The 16,561-nt window shown below is 46.3% G+C and overlaps 1 protein-coding gene across 1 annotated transcript in view; it reads left to right on the top strand.

The window, feature by feature from the left end:
* NBAS (NBAS subunit of NRZ tethering complex) overlaps nt 1-13,783 on the top strand; it is a 397,863-nt gene extending 384,080 nt beyond the window's left edge. Inside the window, exon 52 of the mRNA XM_037813443.1 lies at nt 13,379-13,783. Within this exon, the coding sequence (XP_037669371.1) occupies nt 13,379-13,654 (276 nt within the window). The 3' untranslated portion in view covers nt 13,655-13,783. The remainder of the gene's footprint in view (nt 1-13,378) is intronic.
* Nucleotides 13,784-16,561: the final 2,778 nt, after the last annotated feature.

The raw sequence follows: 16,561 nt of genomic DNA, 5'->3' as shown, positions 1-16,561 counted from the left end.
GTCTCATCCTAGCCCTGAGGTTACTGAGCGCAGAAAGCCTGCCTGGAGAGGGAAAGCTGAGCCAGTGAAGGCGGCACAGACCCAGGGAGAAAGATGGAGTGAAAAGCTGGACCGAAGTGTGGGGGTGGAGGGAAGGTTACCTCAGCTGTTAGGGAGGAAAAACTGTATAGAAACAAAGAGCGTAGCCCAGGACCCCAGGGGGAGGAGCTGGGGAGAGGAGACTCCTTCCTGGAGGGGAATTTATGAAAGTTACTGTGGATGCTGAGGTGTAGACACAGGCTCAGGAAAACCTCAGAGCTGAATGGTTCACCACAGTCTGTTCTAAAGGTTCCGTATACACTGGGTTGAGCGCTGAAGAACCTCAGCACACTGCCCGTCCTCACCAAAACCATAGGCAGGAGGGGGAGACTGACCTTCAGAGTTAGTGCATCAAAATAGATGCCGAAAGATCATAGATCTTACAAATAAAGGGGAGAGATGGCCCATTCAAGGAAAAGCTAAAACAGGATGCACAGACATGGGGACAATTAATAAAAGATTATCAACTCTCCTAAATACATTCAGTGAACCAAAAGAAAACATGGACTTCAAACTAAAGGAAATCAAGAAAGTGATGCATAAACAAAGGAAGGAATTAGAAATTTTAAAAGGGAGCCACAAAGGAATTTGGGGTGTGAAGAACATAATAATAAAGATAAAAATACACTAGAGGCATTCGACCTCAGATTTGGTTAGGCAGAAGAAAGAATCAGCAAACTAGAACACATGAAAATTGAAGTCATATGTCTGAAGAGCAAATGGAAAAAAGTATGGGGAAAAATGAGCGGAGCCTGAGGGATGTGTGGGTCAACACAAAGCGTGTCAGTGTGTGCATTGGGGGAGTCTCACTAGTAGAGGAGGAAGAGGAAGAAAGAACATTGGACAAAACAGGGACTGAAAACTTCCCAAAAATTGATGGAAGAAATGATTATATACATCCAGGAAGCCAATGAACTACAAACAGGAGAAACCCCAAGAGACCTACTCCAAGAAATATCGATCAAATTGTCGAATGCCAAAGAAAAAGAGGGAATTCTTGAAGCCGTAAAAGAGAAGCCATTCTTCACTTTCAAGGAATTCTCAATAAGATTAACTGCTGGTTTCTCATCAGAAACCATGGAAGTGTGAAGGCAGTGGCACAACATATTTAAAGTGCCGAAAGAGAAAAATTGCCAGCCAAGAACACTGTATACATCAAAAACTGTCCTCAAAACTGAGGGAGAGTGGGAATTGTGACTGCAGGGCAGGAAGCTCCAGGAATCAGTCCCTCCACCAGAACAACAGGCAAGAACTGTCTGAATCAACTGTTTTGAATCTTCCGAGTTTCCTCGTACAGCACCCCAGGGAAGAGCAGAAAGAAAAGGCTGGCGATTATGGTAGATACCAGGGAATTTTTAGGGTTGTCTACCTGGGGATTCCTGACACCCATCTCCCACTCTCACAGCAGGCTGTGATGGGGTCCGGCCCCTGGCATAGCTTGTTCATACCAGAGAAAGATACAAAAATCCACTTCCCCAAGGTCCGGGGTGGGCAGCACTGATCGCAGTGATCGTGGGTTTGATTAGCTACTTGTAATCACTGGGCGCCCAGGTCTGAGGGCCCCAGACAAAGGCGGCCGAGGACAGTTAAAGACAGAGCACCTCCTCAGAGCTGCGGAGGGCAGCCAAAGGGCATTTGCAGACGGGGCAGGAAAGTTCACCTTTCAGGTGCCCTTTCTGGTCCCACCCTCCTCTTCTCTCTGGAGCAGTTTGGAGGCAGCCAGTGCTCCCTTTGATGGTCCCCAGTCTTGTTCCAGCTGGGAGAGACTCATGTGGGAAACTCCCCTCCCACATGGCCCCCTTCACAGAATTTGTCTTTGAGGCAAAAGCAGCTAGACACAATGAAAGCATCACAGGGAAGGTTGAAGGCAGATGGCCTAGGCCAAAGTGCACCTGTTTGAAATCCACAGTGGAGCACTTGGATGAAGGGAGAGGACTGTCTCCTGGAAGTAGAGGGAGCACCAGCAGGCACAAGCCCAGGACAAGACAGAGGCCCAAAAGTACAGGGAGGACCCTGCACGTGGCCTTCACCTTGGGCGGAGCTTCCCGATAGGAAGGCTGAGATTCGGGAAAATCTGTCATTTCATCAGCTGCTTACAAGTTCAAGAGACAGACATTTCAGGAAATAAATCCCAGAGTTATGTTAAAACTTGAAAATGTAGAGTCTGCAACAAAAGACTACAAGACAAACAAAGAAACAGGAGATGATGGCCCATCCAAAGGAAGAGGATAAAAATCCAGAACACCAGTGAAGAAGATGATGATGTGGGCATAGCAGACAGAGACTTTAAGAAAATCATTTTCAGTATGCTCAAGGAGATGAAGGAAAATACAGAGAAAGAACTAAAGGATATCAGAAGAGCGATGAATGAACAATTCAAGAATCTTAGTAAAGAAATAAAAATTTTAAAAGAAACCAAACAGAACTACTAGAGTTGAAGACCACAATGGCTGAAACAAAAAATTCCCAGGGGATTTTCAGCAGCAGATTAGAGGAGGCAGAAGAAACAATCAACAGTTTCGAAGACAGGACAACTAGATGAGTCAGGCTGGAGAGCAGAAAGAAGAAAGAAAACTATAAAAAGTGAAAATAAAAATAATGTAAGACACCTCTGGGACACCATCAGGTGTACCAATATATACATAATGGTAGTCCCAGGAGGGGAAGAAAGAGGGGCAGAAAGAATAGTCAATGAAATAATGACAGAAAACTTCCCAAACTTAGCAAAGGTTGTGACTATGTACATCCAAGAAGCCCAAACAGGATAAACACCAAACAGGATAAACTTGAAGAAAAATACCCTGTCATATATTGATCAGACTGTTGAATATAAAGGACAAGGAGAGAGTTTGGAAAGCTGCAAGAAAAAAAGCAATGTGTTACATATGAGGGAGTCCCATTAGATTGAGTGCAGAGTTCTCATCGAAAACCATGGAGACAAGAAAACAGTGGGTTGAAATAATTGAAGTGCTGAAATAAATAACTGCCAACCATGACTTTCTTTTGGCAAGACTTTGTTTTGAAAATGAGGGAGAAATTAAGGCATCTGGAGATACACAAAAATTAAGGAAGATCATCACCACTAGAGCTGCCCTACAGGCAATGCTAAAGGGAGTTCGTGGCACTGAAAGGAAAGGACACTAGGAGTGGCTGAAAGTAGACTAAAGAAATCAAGACTCCCAGTAGAAGCAACCACGTGGGTAATTGTAAAGCCTGGAGTATTGTATTTTATTTATTGTAACTCCACTTCTTCCTACAGGTGCTAAAATGCAGATGGATAAAAATAATGATAAATCTGTGGTTTTGGACATATAGTATACAAAGATATAATTTGTAATAAATACAAAAAAAAAAAAAAGATGGGGAGCAGAGGGGTATAAGAACAGTGTATGCATATGCTATTAATGTCCAGTTGGTACCAAATCAAATATGATTGTTACATGGTTGGGATGTTCAATTTTAACCCCATGGTAACCATAAGGAAAATATATGAAAAATAGATCCAGATAGAAATGAGAAGGGACTCAATATGTCATATTACAAAAAAAATCAAATAAATATGAAAGTAGGCATTAACAGAAGAATTGAGAGACACAGGCTAAATAGCAAAATGGCAGAAAAATTCCTGCCTTTTTAGTAGTGACTTTACATGTAAATGAATTAGACTGCCCAGTCAAAGGCGGACACTGGCTGAATGGATAAAATAACATGACCCAAATACATACTGTCTACAAGAGACAAACAAATTAGATAACCTAGATGAAATGGACGAGCTCCTAGAAATACACAAAGTGCCTGCACTGACTCAAGAGGAAACAGAAGATCTCCACAAACCAGTTTCTAGTAAAGGGATTGAATCTGTGATCAAAAACCTCCCAAAAGCCAAGTCCAGGACCAGATGGCTTCACAGCAGAATTTTACCAAACATTCCAAGAAGAATTAACACCAGTCCTGCTCACATTCTTCCAAAAAGTTGAGGAGGCAGGAACACTTCCTAATTCATTCCAAGAGGCCAACATCACCCTTATATCAAAGTGAGAGAAAGCTACCGCAAGAAAAGAAAACTCCAGACCAATATCCCTTATGAATATAAATGTAAAAATCCTCAACAAAACACTAACAAACTGAGTCTAACAACACATTAAAATAATTATACATCATGATCAAGTGGGATTTATTCCAGTTATGCAAGGGTGGTTTAACATAAGAAAATGAATTTATGTAATACACCACATTAACATAATGAAGGATAAAAATCACATGATCATCTCAATTGATGCAGAAAAGGCAGTTGACAAAATGCAACACTGCTTCTTGATAAAAACATTTGGAAATGAGAAATAGAAGGAAACTTCCTCAAATATGATAAAGAACATGTGAAAAACCCACAGCTAACATCATACTCAATAGTGAAAGACGGAAGGCTTTCCCTCTGAGATCAGGTACAAGACTGTCACCACTGTTATTTATCATTGTACAGGAATTTCTTGCAAGAGCAATTAGGCAAGAAAAAGAAATAAAAGGCATCCACATTGGAAAGGAAGAAGTAAACATTCCTTCTTTGCTGATAGCGTGATCCCACATCTTGAAAATCCTGAAAAATCCACAACAAAGCTTCTAGAGCTAATAAATTAATTCAGCCAAGTGACAGTGCACGACATCAATACATACAAATCAGTGCTTCCATACACTAGTAATGAACAGTTAGAAGAAGAATCAAAACAATAAAACTCCATTTTCAGTAGCATCTGAAAGAATCAAATATTTGGGAGTAAGCCTAACCAAGAATGTAAAGGACTTGTACACAGAAAACAACAACACTTTGCTGTAGCAAGAAACGAAGTCTGATGCATGCTGTGACATGGTGACCCCAAAGACGACATGTGGAGTGAAATGAGCCAGACACAAAAAGACAAATGTGTATGATCTTCCCTACGTGAAATACCTGGAAGAATCAAGCTTCATCAGGACACATAGGAGTTCCTAGGTCACCAGGGGTGGGGACGAGGGCTGGGGCAAGAAGCAGGAGTCATAGCCTAAAGGGTAAGACTTTCTGTTTGAGGTTTTTGAAAAAGTATAGGTAACAGATATTGAGGATGGTGCAACAATATTGTGAATGTAATTAATACTGCTGAAGTGTACACTGGAAAGTGGTTAAATCAGAAATTTTGAGTTGTGTATCTGTTACTCCAATTAAAAGTTTAAGAAAAAAAGAAAGAAAGAAGTTAGGGTATCAGTTGTGTTTGTAAAGGAGGTGGAGGGTGCCTGGGCAGGGGTGGAGGTTTAGCTGCGGGGGTGCGGCTCATGCTCTAATTTCTGACAAGTGTGGGGGTTACTTGGTGTTTTCACTTTGCAAAATTCATCATAAGGTACACTTAGGACTTAGGTACTTTTCTCTGTGTTGTGCTTCAATAAAAAGTGCTTCCTATAAAAGTGAGGCAGGGTCTCCCAATGGGTAGGAAAAGCAGACAGCATCCCTAGTTTTATGAGGTAATGAGATCCAAGAAGCTGCTTTCCCAAAAGAACACAGTGTATTAGGGCAGGATCAGGACTGCTGGGCATATCAACAGACAGGATATGAAAACAGTTGTGAGATTTAGGCCTTTATTCTGAAATAGGAGATAGCTTTAATATGCCATTTCTGTCCCAGCATCATTAAAAGGTCCTATCCCACTTTCAAAAGAGTAGAATTTCAGCCGGTCTCTTTGTAGGACTCCTGCCTAGCTGTTTTTAAATTGCACTTGAAATTGCCCTGACAGATATACAGCTTTGCTATCTTCTTTTGCTTTTATTTTACTCTTTACTCTGCCCATTAGGAGGGGCCCGAGTTCATAATAACTTCACGTCTCCCCTTTACTGGCACAGTGAGCCCTCTGATAGGCTGTAGTTCCTGCAGACTGTGCAGATTCGGGTGGAAAAACGCCTCCACCTGCTTGCTGATAACGTGTGTTATTTCGCCATTTGCTAAGAGGCCCTGACAGGTTTATAGGTGTGCGCAGTCAAAGGGACGAACGTAACCGCTGATGGCGGAGGTTGTCCGGGCCTCTCCTGCACGTGCAGGGTTCTTTTCTTCCCCTAAGCTTTCTGAAGCTTCAGGCCTCTGGTGTTTCGCATGGACTCTTTTACAAGTGGCCAGCAGCCTCCTTCCTGAACCTGGACTATGAAGTCCTGCTTTGAGATTATATTGTTGATGAATAAAGACCCTTGTGTCACATAATCCACTAGATTACCCTCTCCACCAGCCTCGGTGAGAGTTAGAACTCACCTTCAGAACTCATTCTCTCCGAGAAGGATACTGCTGCTGGTGTGTTTGGATCTTATCTCCAGAATGTTTCTCTTTAGGTGGACATCTCTCAATTCCTTTTAGCATAGCAATGTATGCAGGTGCTATTTATAATAGTCACTTATACTGTAAATTTCCTAGTTTCATGATTCCAAATTCCTGGTTGTTCCTGCTTTCTTGCTCCCTCCTTTTTGGTAGTACTCAGTGCCTCCTTCCCTACTCCTTAATAGACTCCCAGGGGCTGTCTGTTAAAGATAAGTCGGAGTTATAAGAGAAGTGTATGAGACCCTTAGCACCTAATTAAGGCTTTCTCCCTGATGCTAATCATAACAGCTACCATCTTTCACCTCCTTGCCAAGCCTTATAAGAAGCATGGGCTCACTTAATCTACTAATCCTGTGAGAAGTTATTCTGTTGTAACAGATGAAAACCCTGAGACTCAGAGGTCATTCAGCTAGTAAGCAGCCAGAGCTGAAATTTAAACCCCAGATCTAACTTCAAAGCCCATACTCTGCCACAAGGCCTCTTCTAATGTAGTTAGAAAGGCTTCTGGAAAATTGGAAAAGGGTCATCTCTACAGAGAAATGACGCAGATGAAAGCATCTTGCACCATGTCGTGTTAGTGTTGAAAGGGACTGGAGCACAGGGCAGGCTTCCTTTCTAAAGCCCCTCTGTCCCACGGGCTCTGGCCAAGCCCTGCTGGGAGGAGAGCTGGTGTTCCGGAACAGGTTTTGGTGGATCTCACAGTAAGAGGCCACCTCCTAAGTGGACCCTGCGGCCCTTTACCTGCCCTTTGGAGTTCCACGTTACATTCCTCCACACATACAGTAGAGGTGGTTCTTACCCCCTCTGATCTTGCCACGGAGGCTCAGGACCCTGCCAACGGTATTTACACTGGGGAGTGTCCCTGTTGGAGGGACAACCTTAAAGATCGCCGAAACTCATGCTTCGGTCAACCTTTGTCCAAAGCCTTTCTTTCTCCATTGCCCTTTCAACTCCAGGTGTCCAGCCAGTACCCCCTGTGGGAGTCTGCTCCAGCCTGGGGTGCCCCCTCAGCGTTGCTTCCTGCATGCCCACTGGGCTTCCCGCTCTCCTCTCACCTTACGTGCCAGGGTGACACGGAACCGGGCTGAGCCTGATGCCCTTGTTTGGTGTCTTTGCATCTTTCTTTGGTCAGTGGGTTTCCTCCGAGCGTGTCCAGACCATGTCAGGCTTAAGTGGCCCAGTCATGCAAAGAGCCAGGTGATTACATTCCCGTGCACCTCACAGGTACAACTGTACAGTATTGTTCTTTTGGCTCTTCTGGTGCCAGGCTGCTGGATCTCAGAATTTCTAAATAGCATTTCAGCCTGAGCATGCTAGGATATGCTGGCTTCACCATCGTCACTCATTCCCTGCCTGAGGGCAGTCAGTCTTCCTCATGAAGGAAGCGCTATGGTAGCATCCCTCCCAGTGGTCTTCTCAGCTAGAATGCCTCCGGTGATGGGTATCTCACTCCCCACGCCTTAAAGCCATCTGATTTCTAAATGACACTAATGGGAACAGACATATTAAGCACGTGTTGTGCAGAGCCTGGGACTGCGTGGGAGTGAGGAGTGGGCGGGGTGCTTGTAAAGATGCAATGAAATATCATCCCTGTGTTTAGAAGAATTATCTCGTGGAGGGATGGGCATATGAAATAATAACACAAGGAATTCCACAAGGTGGGGAGGGAGGAGGTTCAGAGTCCAGAGCGAGCCAGCCTCCAGGCCCCCAAATGGAGTATTTGGTTATGGTCCTGGAGGTGGCAACCTGGATTTTCAAAGATTTTCTCCCATCATTAGATCATTAGTCAGACGATGGTCCTATTTTCAGTCTCAGAAGAGGTGTGTTATCCCACGCCAGGAGGGGGACTGATGGCATCCTGAGGAAGTGGAATCTGAATCGCATTCAAATAAATATAGACTATAAAAAAATTATCTGCAGGCATTTTTCTAATTCCAAGTATATGACTGTGTTGTCCTGTCTTCTTCTGCGTAGTTGCTGACGGTGATGGTGGCCTCCCTCTTCTGTGATGGGTGTATCTTTTAATAACTTCTATTAGTAACAGTACATAGAAAAGCAAGACAAGTATCCTCCCTAAAGTAAACAGTGAAATAATATTAAACAATCTTGAAAGTAATTGAAATGAGGCCCTGCACACATTATACTAGTGGAATTTCAGCTTACCTCTTTACTATGATTACTCCTAGGGTGGTATAGATCCATAAAATCAAAGCTTTTAATTCAGTGAAGGTTCATTGCTTATTGTTGAAAGAGGAATTAAGCAGATAACATTTTAATGGATTGGAAGACAGTAGTGCTTTCTGCTTTAATAGATTTCTTTCCCAAGATCTGCAGAGTTTCATTTATTCTCAAAAATTAATCACCAACAAGAAACACCAGCAGGGAGTGTAGTTGCTGACGGGTATGGCGGCCTCCCCCCTTCTGTGATGGGTGTATTCCCCTTTTGGAAAACCCTTTTATTCCTGATTTGTTTGACTGTCCTAACTGCAGCTATTTTTTGACCTTGAACTCTGCGCCAGGCCCTGTGTTAAGGCCTTTCCAAGCTCCTCGTGACTCCAGCCCTTGCAGAGAAGCCTCCTGCGGACGTGGCAGCTGCCCGGGCATCCTCAACAAGGCCACACGCCCAGCAGGGAGCCCGCAGGGACGCCCGCCTGCCCTCGCAGCGCCGGAGGCCGCTCCCTCTGATGAGTTCCTTGATCCTGAACCTCCCGGACTCACCTCGTATTTATTTGAAACGTCCAAACCAAGGCGAAAAATGGTAGACTCTGCTTCCTTTCTCAACCCTGAGAGCTCCAGTCAACCCAGGGTCAGGGGCGTGGTTTTCCACTGCCCGTCTACCAAATTGAATCCCGGACGGAGTCGAGGATCACATGCTTTCTGAAAGTCAGAATATGTGTTATAACTTCCAAGCTTTAAAGCATTAGAAGAAATTTAAAGGAGCAGACGCAAAGGCTTGACAGTATAAAAAGATGAAACAAAAAATAACCCAAGCAGAATTGCAAACAACAGATTAGAGTCTCATTATGACTAAAATAAGGATTAATATTTAAGTTGTACAAAGCGCTCAGTCACATGTGAAAGATGTCAAAACTCTAGAAAATGAGTAAAGGATTTGCTCTTTTCTAGAAGAACAAATAAAAAAGAAGAAACATAGGGAAAAATATTCAGCCTTGCAAATAAACAAGTAAATTCAAGGGAAAACAGTCTTGAAGTACCGTAACATCATTCCCAAAGTAGCAAACGGTTTTCTTTTTAAAATATAGCACCCGAAGCCGAGACATCTATAGTAAAACAGACACACCCTAAAAAAGCAGGTCACTGTTGGAAACAGGTCCAGTGTGAAGTCGTCACGAGGCTCAACTTGCTTTCATGGCCAGAGCCAAAGGGACTTTGAGACACTCTGACCCCATAATACTGCTCCTGATAACTAATCCTTGGGAAATCAAATAAAGAAGAATATGCATAAAAAGTATTCATCATAGAGGTTCAATAGTAGCAGACAATTAAAAGCAGCTGAAATATTTATGGCAGAAGTTAAACTCATTACATCCATTCAATAAGCTGTTTTGCAGCCATTAAAATTTTAAGAATGAAAACAGTTTAAAAGCTTTTAAAAAATTCTTTATACATAAAGTAGATAACAAATTGATTTATTTCATATGGTTGCTTTTGAAAAAGGTATCTATGCCGGTGGACAATTACTGAAGCAAAAAGGAAGATAAAATAGTTTGCTTGTGGTGAGCCAGACATGGAGGGCTTTTGTCTTATGTTTAACTCCCCTTTTTTTTCATATTTCTTTCTCCCCCACCCCCCAGAAAAAGGAAAAGAAAGTAGGTTAGGATGACTAAATGGTGGTAAGACAGTGCCAGGCTTCTGGAGTAGATAGTAGCAGATGTCTGTGCCTTAAGTTAAAGTTTTAGTGAAACCGAGAAATGAAGACAGGCCGCGGCCTCGCAGTTAACCGACCGCTCACGGTGCGGCTTCCTCGGGGTCAGGGGCTGTGCCCTGCGCGGGGCGGGGTGGGGGGCAGCCGCCGTGGCCCCCTGGGGCCTCTCTCCAAGATATGTTACTACAAACCACCTCTCGCTTTCTGTATGCTTCCACTCTCCATTTTGTTTCAAATATGCACAGATTATTGTCTGTGCAGTATTTTCCTTGCAAATAATAATTAAAAAGTCTGTTCCGACCATGTGTTCCTCTTTCGAAGAGCCAGAGCCAGTACGAAAGTCAGAGAAAGGAACTGAAATGGAGTGTGCCCTCTTCCAGTTGCCCAGGACTCGGCTGCAAGAAGCTAACCCAGAATTTCCCCCAAACCTTTGGCTGGCCGCTGCCGGGCCGGGAGGTGGGCAGCCCGCGCCTTCCCTAGGGGTCCCGGGGCGGGCCGGCGAAGGGAAACGAGCCTGCTGTCCGCTGCCCGAGGCTGCCTCAGCCGAGACCTCAGCCGAGAGAGGGAGCAGCCCGCCCTGCCAGGCCCCTGCCCCGTCCCCGCCCCGGCACGGGTGTCTGCGGAGCGGCTGCCTCCAGCCGGAAACCGACTCAGAGGCGCCGCTGCCCCGGAGAGAGACGCGGACGGCGGAGGGGAGCGCGGGGAGCAGCCGCTGCGGGGCTCGCAGAAGCCCCGTGTCTCCCTCGAGCTGGAAGAATCCATCACTCCCTTTCCAGGAGTCTTTCCGCCCAGAGGGAGGGCTGGAGAGTAAACAGAGAGACTAATAAAGGTGTCTTAGCTTGAAGACTTGTCCCGGCAGCCGAGGAAGCGGTGCCCTGCAGCGTCGGGCCCTGAGCCTTTTCTCTGTGTATTTTATCAGCCCCTAGCCCGCGGCCTCCTGCCCGCACTGCCCCCTCCCGGAGGTCGGCTGTTGGGCTCTCCGTCCCCAGGGCGAACCAGAGTAGCGGCGTGCAGCTCCCTCTGTGCGCGCAGACGCGTGCGTGGGGCCGGCGGCGGGGCGAGGGGCGCTGGCTGCCGTCACCCGCGCATTCGTGCGTTCGCTGCTCAGTCCTGCTGCGCCCTGGCGTGTGGCCGCCGTTTCCCGGTCTGGGGGCACGAGCCCGGGACAGACCAGCGAGGCAGCCTGGTGCAGGACCCGCCAGCAGCTGGGTGGCGCTGGGCATGTGACATTGACCACACTGAGCCTCAGTTTCTTCGTCTGTAGGCTGAGGTCACGGCTGCCCGCAGGGATGTCTTCTGGCTTAGAGATGGACCGTCCAGCCGGGGCCAGTGCGTGGAGGGGCTCGGGCGGTGGAAGATTGTTGTGGCGAGGCAGGCTGCCTGCCGGGCGGAGGTTCTCGCCTGATAGCTACGGAGCGGAGAGAAGGTTGGCAGGTGGATGGAAGGAAGGCAGGCTGCACGTAGCTACAGCCCCCAGTGGGGGCTTAACGCTCTCACCCTTTAAGTGGAAAAGCTGGTCCTTTTCACCAGTGCTTCCCTACCTTCCAGCCCCTAAAACAAAACAAAACAAAACAGCTACATTGAGTCTAACCCAGGTGTCTTCCTGAGTCACAGGCCAGTCGTGTGTGGATGTCCTCGTATATCGCGAGGCCACGGGACAGCCACTGAGGCTCTACAGAGGCCCCCTCTGTTCCAGAGGCCGACTCTCTTCAGAGTTCCTGCAGAGATCAGGGTCTTCATCACGCACTGTGTGGTTTGCAGAACTGTGACAGAGCTGACTGGGTGCTGAAATAGAAAGATAGAACTTCTGTGACCCAAGAATCCCCCAGGCTGGCAGGGGAGACAGAGATTCCTGGAGCACAGCCTGAAAAGGCACCCAGGAGGGCCTGGGGGTGTGAGGAGGCAGGAGGCAGCTTGGCCAAGGGAGTTGAAGAACTTGCCACCAGGACGATGGCTGTGGCGTGTGTGCTTAGGCCGAGTTACAGGATCGGTGGGCTGTGGGAAAGAGAGAAGCTGTGTGGCTGTGCACTGAAACTTTTCTCCTCATAGCCTCTTTGTGCTTTAATTCTTGTCCTTCTCGTCTGCTGTATGTAGCCTTCTCTCCTGTCAGCACATGCAGGAAGAGCACACTGTGTACGGTTTTATGATGTAGTGTCTAAAGGTTAATTAATTGCCTTTGAAATGCCACGTGATTTCCAACAACACAACAGTTAAAAATGCATGTGACATTAAGGAGCCCCAGTCCAGACGCTGCCTTATGACACCCCAATATAAAGGAGAAACTCTGAATTTTAATATCTGTTCAGTGTTGATTGCTTACAAGAACGTGGACAATCAGAGCAAATAGAGAAACATAAGTATCAGAGGAAAATATTCATAACTAAGAAGATGAGATAGTGAGACAGGCAGTACAGAGAACCTACAGGCCAAAAGTGCTGATAAAACCCTACTTTAAAGGGTGAGTTTGGCCTGAATTTCCTGGAGGCTAAAGGAAAGAACAACTTAAGTGCCCACTGTCGGTTGTCCTATTTCTAATCTTGGGATTGAGAGTGGGACGTTTGACTTTCTCAAGGGAGTAGGAAGAAAGGTTTTCCTGTTCTGAAAAGAACTTTTTTCACGTGGCTCTACCTATGGAAGAGGTTATGGGTTGAGGAACATGGGTCATGGTGAAAGCCACGTGAAGTGGGCACAGGTGCTGCCCCTGTGGCTCACTGACCACCTGCCTTTCCTGAGCCATCACACTGACAGGTGGAAGTGCTGGCTTCACGGGTCAGGTTGGGAGGACACAGTGAAATGACATGTGCAGTGCCCGTGGCATCTGGCAGCTGCTGCAGCGTTTCCGGGCAGGTTCTTTGGCTGTGCTTTCTCATGTGTCTGCCTATGTCTTTCTCAGAGATGTCCGTGTCTGTCCTGTGCTTTATGGAGCAGGGAGCAGTCACTCGTAGGCCAGGTCAGGCTCTGTGCGATGACGAGGCAGGAGGCAGGAGGCAGGGAGGACCCAGAGCCCAGAGATGTGTGCACTGAGTGTGATGGTGAGAAGAACTAACCCATAACTCTCTCCTGTTTGCCTGTCTTATTTCTGGAAGGTGGATGATTCAAATTGTGACCAAGAACTCCTTTCCCTTCTCCTGGATGCCAAACTGTTGGTGCAGTGTCTCTCCACTCCCTACTATCCCCGTGTCGTGGACCACCTCTTGGCCAACCTCCAGCAGGGGCGCTGGGATGCCGACACACTGGCCAAGCACCTGCGAGAGGCCGGCCACGCCGCCGAAGCCGGCTCCCTGCTGCTGGCCGCACGGGGCACTCACCGGGCCCTGCGGACTTTCCGCTGCGCCCTCCACGCAGGGCAGCACTGGGTGTGAGCCGGCCTCGGGAGCCCTGGTGGGAGAGTCTCCAGGGCAGGCGGCTGCCGGAAGCCACAGGTGTATCTGCTGATTGTTCTCCGTGCTCCCAACAAATTGCAAATAAAACTGGATATAAATGACAAGCAAGCTGCCATTTGTTTCACTTTTTTTTCCTGCTTAACATACTTTCTTAATGACTAGTGACGTGCAATAGTAGGAAAGTTTCGTCTAGATAGATAATTTCTGTCTCTCTGTAGATGAGGTAGTTTTATATTGGATAATCCTTTGTTATCTGGAGTAATCTTTACGTAAGTTTAAGTAATTTGAAAAGGCAATCCCAGGTCGTTTCCCAGGCCTTGGGCTGAAGGTGGCTCGCTGCGGGTCTTTGACATGGGGCCTGCGGGCTGGACGGGCAGCCCGGGCTCCTCCGTGCCGCACACACGCCCGGTGGGCTCCCTTCCCTCCTCCCTCCGGGAGTGTCCGTCCACCTGATGATGCAGCCTCAGCCGCAGTGTTGAACCTGGTGGTCCCTGGGCTCGAACACCCACATTTCCACACCCCAGGCCATGGGCTTTTAGAGCAGTGGCCAGGCGGTAGCATCTGTATGATCTTCATCCATCCCCAAATGTGGGATTGTTCTGTGCCCGACTCTGGGAAGGAAGAGGTTCTGGGCTTCCGGTGGCAGGGGCCCAGGGCCCTCAGTGACCCCACGACTCAGTCCAAGGGTGAGAGCAGAGCATGTGAGCTCGAGAGCCCTGGCCCCTGACGGCAGTGACCCTGGGAGTGCCCCCCACAGCCCGCAGGGCGGGGTCCCAGCTACCTGGAGCAGGTTCCCCAGGGCAGGGGCTGCTGCACGAACAGGTCTTCAAGGCCCCTTGAAAAAGGAGCTGCTGACCCATTCCAAGGTGGATCAAAGGGATGTAAAGAGAGAAGTGGGCCAGGGAGGGTGGGGCTGGGGTGGGGGTTGCTGACCCAAAAGGGAAGGAGACTGGGCCGTCACTCAGAATCTGCCAGTAGGGCTCATGCATATGTGGTGGTGACCCCCAGGGAGCATGCTGGTGTTGGGGTGCCAGGGTTTTATCCCCCATCATATATTTTTTTCTTCCTTTTAATCAGAAGAAGTTAAAAGTTGAATTTTATCAGATGTACTTTAAATATGAGGGTTAATCATATTAATTTTCTTCTTCAACCAATGAAAGGAATAATAACTCAATGTTAAACCATGTCCATTTCTCAAAGATCTAGGAAGTTATGGTGAATCATTCATTTAATATACCACCGAGTACAATCAGTATTTTATTTAGAGGCTTCACATTTTTCCCTAAGAGGCGAGATGGACTAGATGTAAGTGTGTACAATATGTGTTCTTTCTATCAAGGTTTGAGATGTAGGTTATGTTAGCTTCAAAATGAAAGGCATTTTTCAGTCCTTTTTAAGAGCTGATATACTATGCATGAGTCATATGAATCTTAAAAGTTTGAAAGAACTAATTCAAAACCATTTGGAAAATTACAAGTTCTGGGAGGATGTGGAGGAAGAGGCACACTTAACTCACCATTGGTGGGAATGTAGAATGGGGCAGCCTTTCTGGAAGGTAGTGTGGCGGTTCCTCGGGAAGCTAAGTATAGAATTTGCCATGTGATCCAGCAATCCCATTTCTAGGTATATTTCTAGGAACTGAAAGCTAGGACATGAACAGATTTTTCTTTTTTTTTTTTTTTAATCTTCATTTTATTGAGATATATTCACATACCACACAGTCATACAAAACAAATAGTACACTCGATTGTTCACAGTACCATTACATAGTTGTACATTCATCACCTAAATCAATCCCTGACACCTTCATTAGCACACACACAAAAATAACAAGAATAATAATTAAAGTAAAAAAGAGCAATTGAAGTAAAAAAGAACACTGGGTACCTTTGTCTGTTTGTTTGTTTCCTTCCCCTATTTTTCTACTCATCCATCCATAAACTGGACAAAGTGGAGTGTGGTCCTTATGGCTTTCCCAATCCCATTGTCACCCCTCATAAGCTACATGTTTATCCAATTGTCTTCGAGATTCATGGGTTCTGGGTTGTAGTTTGATAGTTTCAGGTATCCACCACCAGCTACCCCAATTCTTTAGAACCTAAAAAGGGTTGTCTAAATTGTGCATAAGAGTGCCCACCAGAGTGACCTCTCGGCTCCTTTTGGAATCTCTCTGCCACTGAAGCTTATTTCATTTCCTTTCATATCCCCCTTTTGGTCAAGAAGATGTTCTCCGTCCCACGATGCCGGGTCTAGATTCCTCCCCAGGAGTCATATTCCACATTGCCAGGGAGATTCACTCCCCTGGGTGTCTGATCCCACGTAGAGGGGAGGGCAGTGATTTGACCTTTCAAGTTGGCTTAGCTAGAGAGAGAGGGCCACATCTGAGCAACGAAGAGGCATTCAGGAGGAGGCTCTTAGGCACAATTATAGGGAGGCCTAGCCTCTCCTTTGCAGCAACCGTCTTCCCAAGGGTAAAACCTATGGTAGAGGGCTCAACCCATCAAACCACCAGTCCCCTATGTCTGTGGTCATGTTAGCAACCATCGAGGTGGGGTAGGCCAATACCCCTGCATTCTCCACAGGCTCCTCAGGGGGGCACTACATATTTTTTTCCTTGCTTTTTTTTTCTCTTAACTTTTTTTTCTTTTTTAAATCAACTGTATGGAAAAAAAAAACTAAAACAAAACAAAACAAAAAAAAATATACAATAAAAGAACATTTCAAAGAGACCATATCAAGGGAGTAAGAAAAAGACAACTAACCTAAGATAACTGCTTTACTTCCAACCTGTTCCTAGTTTACCCCAAAAAAGTTACCTAATATAGCAACATTTCTGTGAACTTGTTCCTACTATATCCATCAGAAATTAACAGACCATAGTCATTC

This window comes from Choloepus didactylus, chromosome 20 (genome assembly GCF_015220235.1).
Source record: "Choloepus didactylus isolate mChoDid1 chromosome 20, mChoDid1.pri, whole genome shotgun sequence".
NCBI classification, from domain to species: Eukaryota; Metazoa; Chordata; class Mammalia; order Pilosa; family Megalonychidae; genus Choloepus; species Choloepus didactylus.
This window is presented reverse-complemented; position numbering and strand designations above follow the sequence as displayed.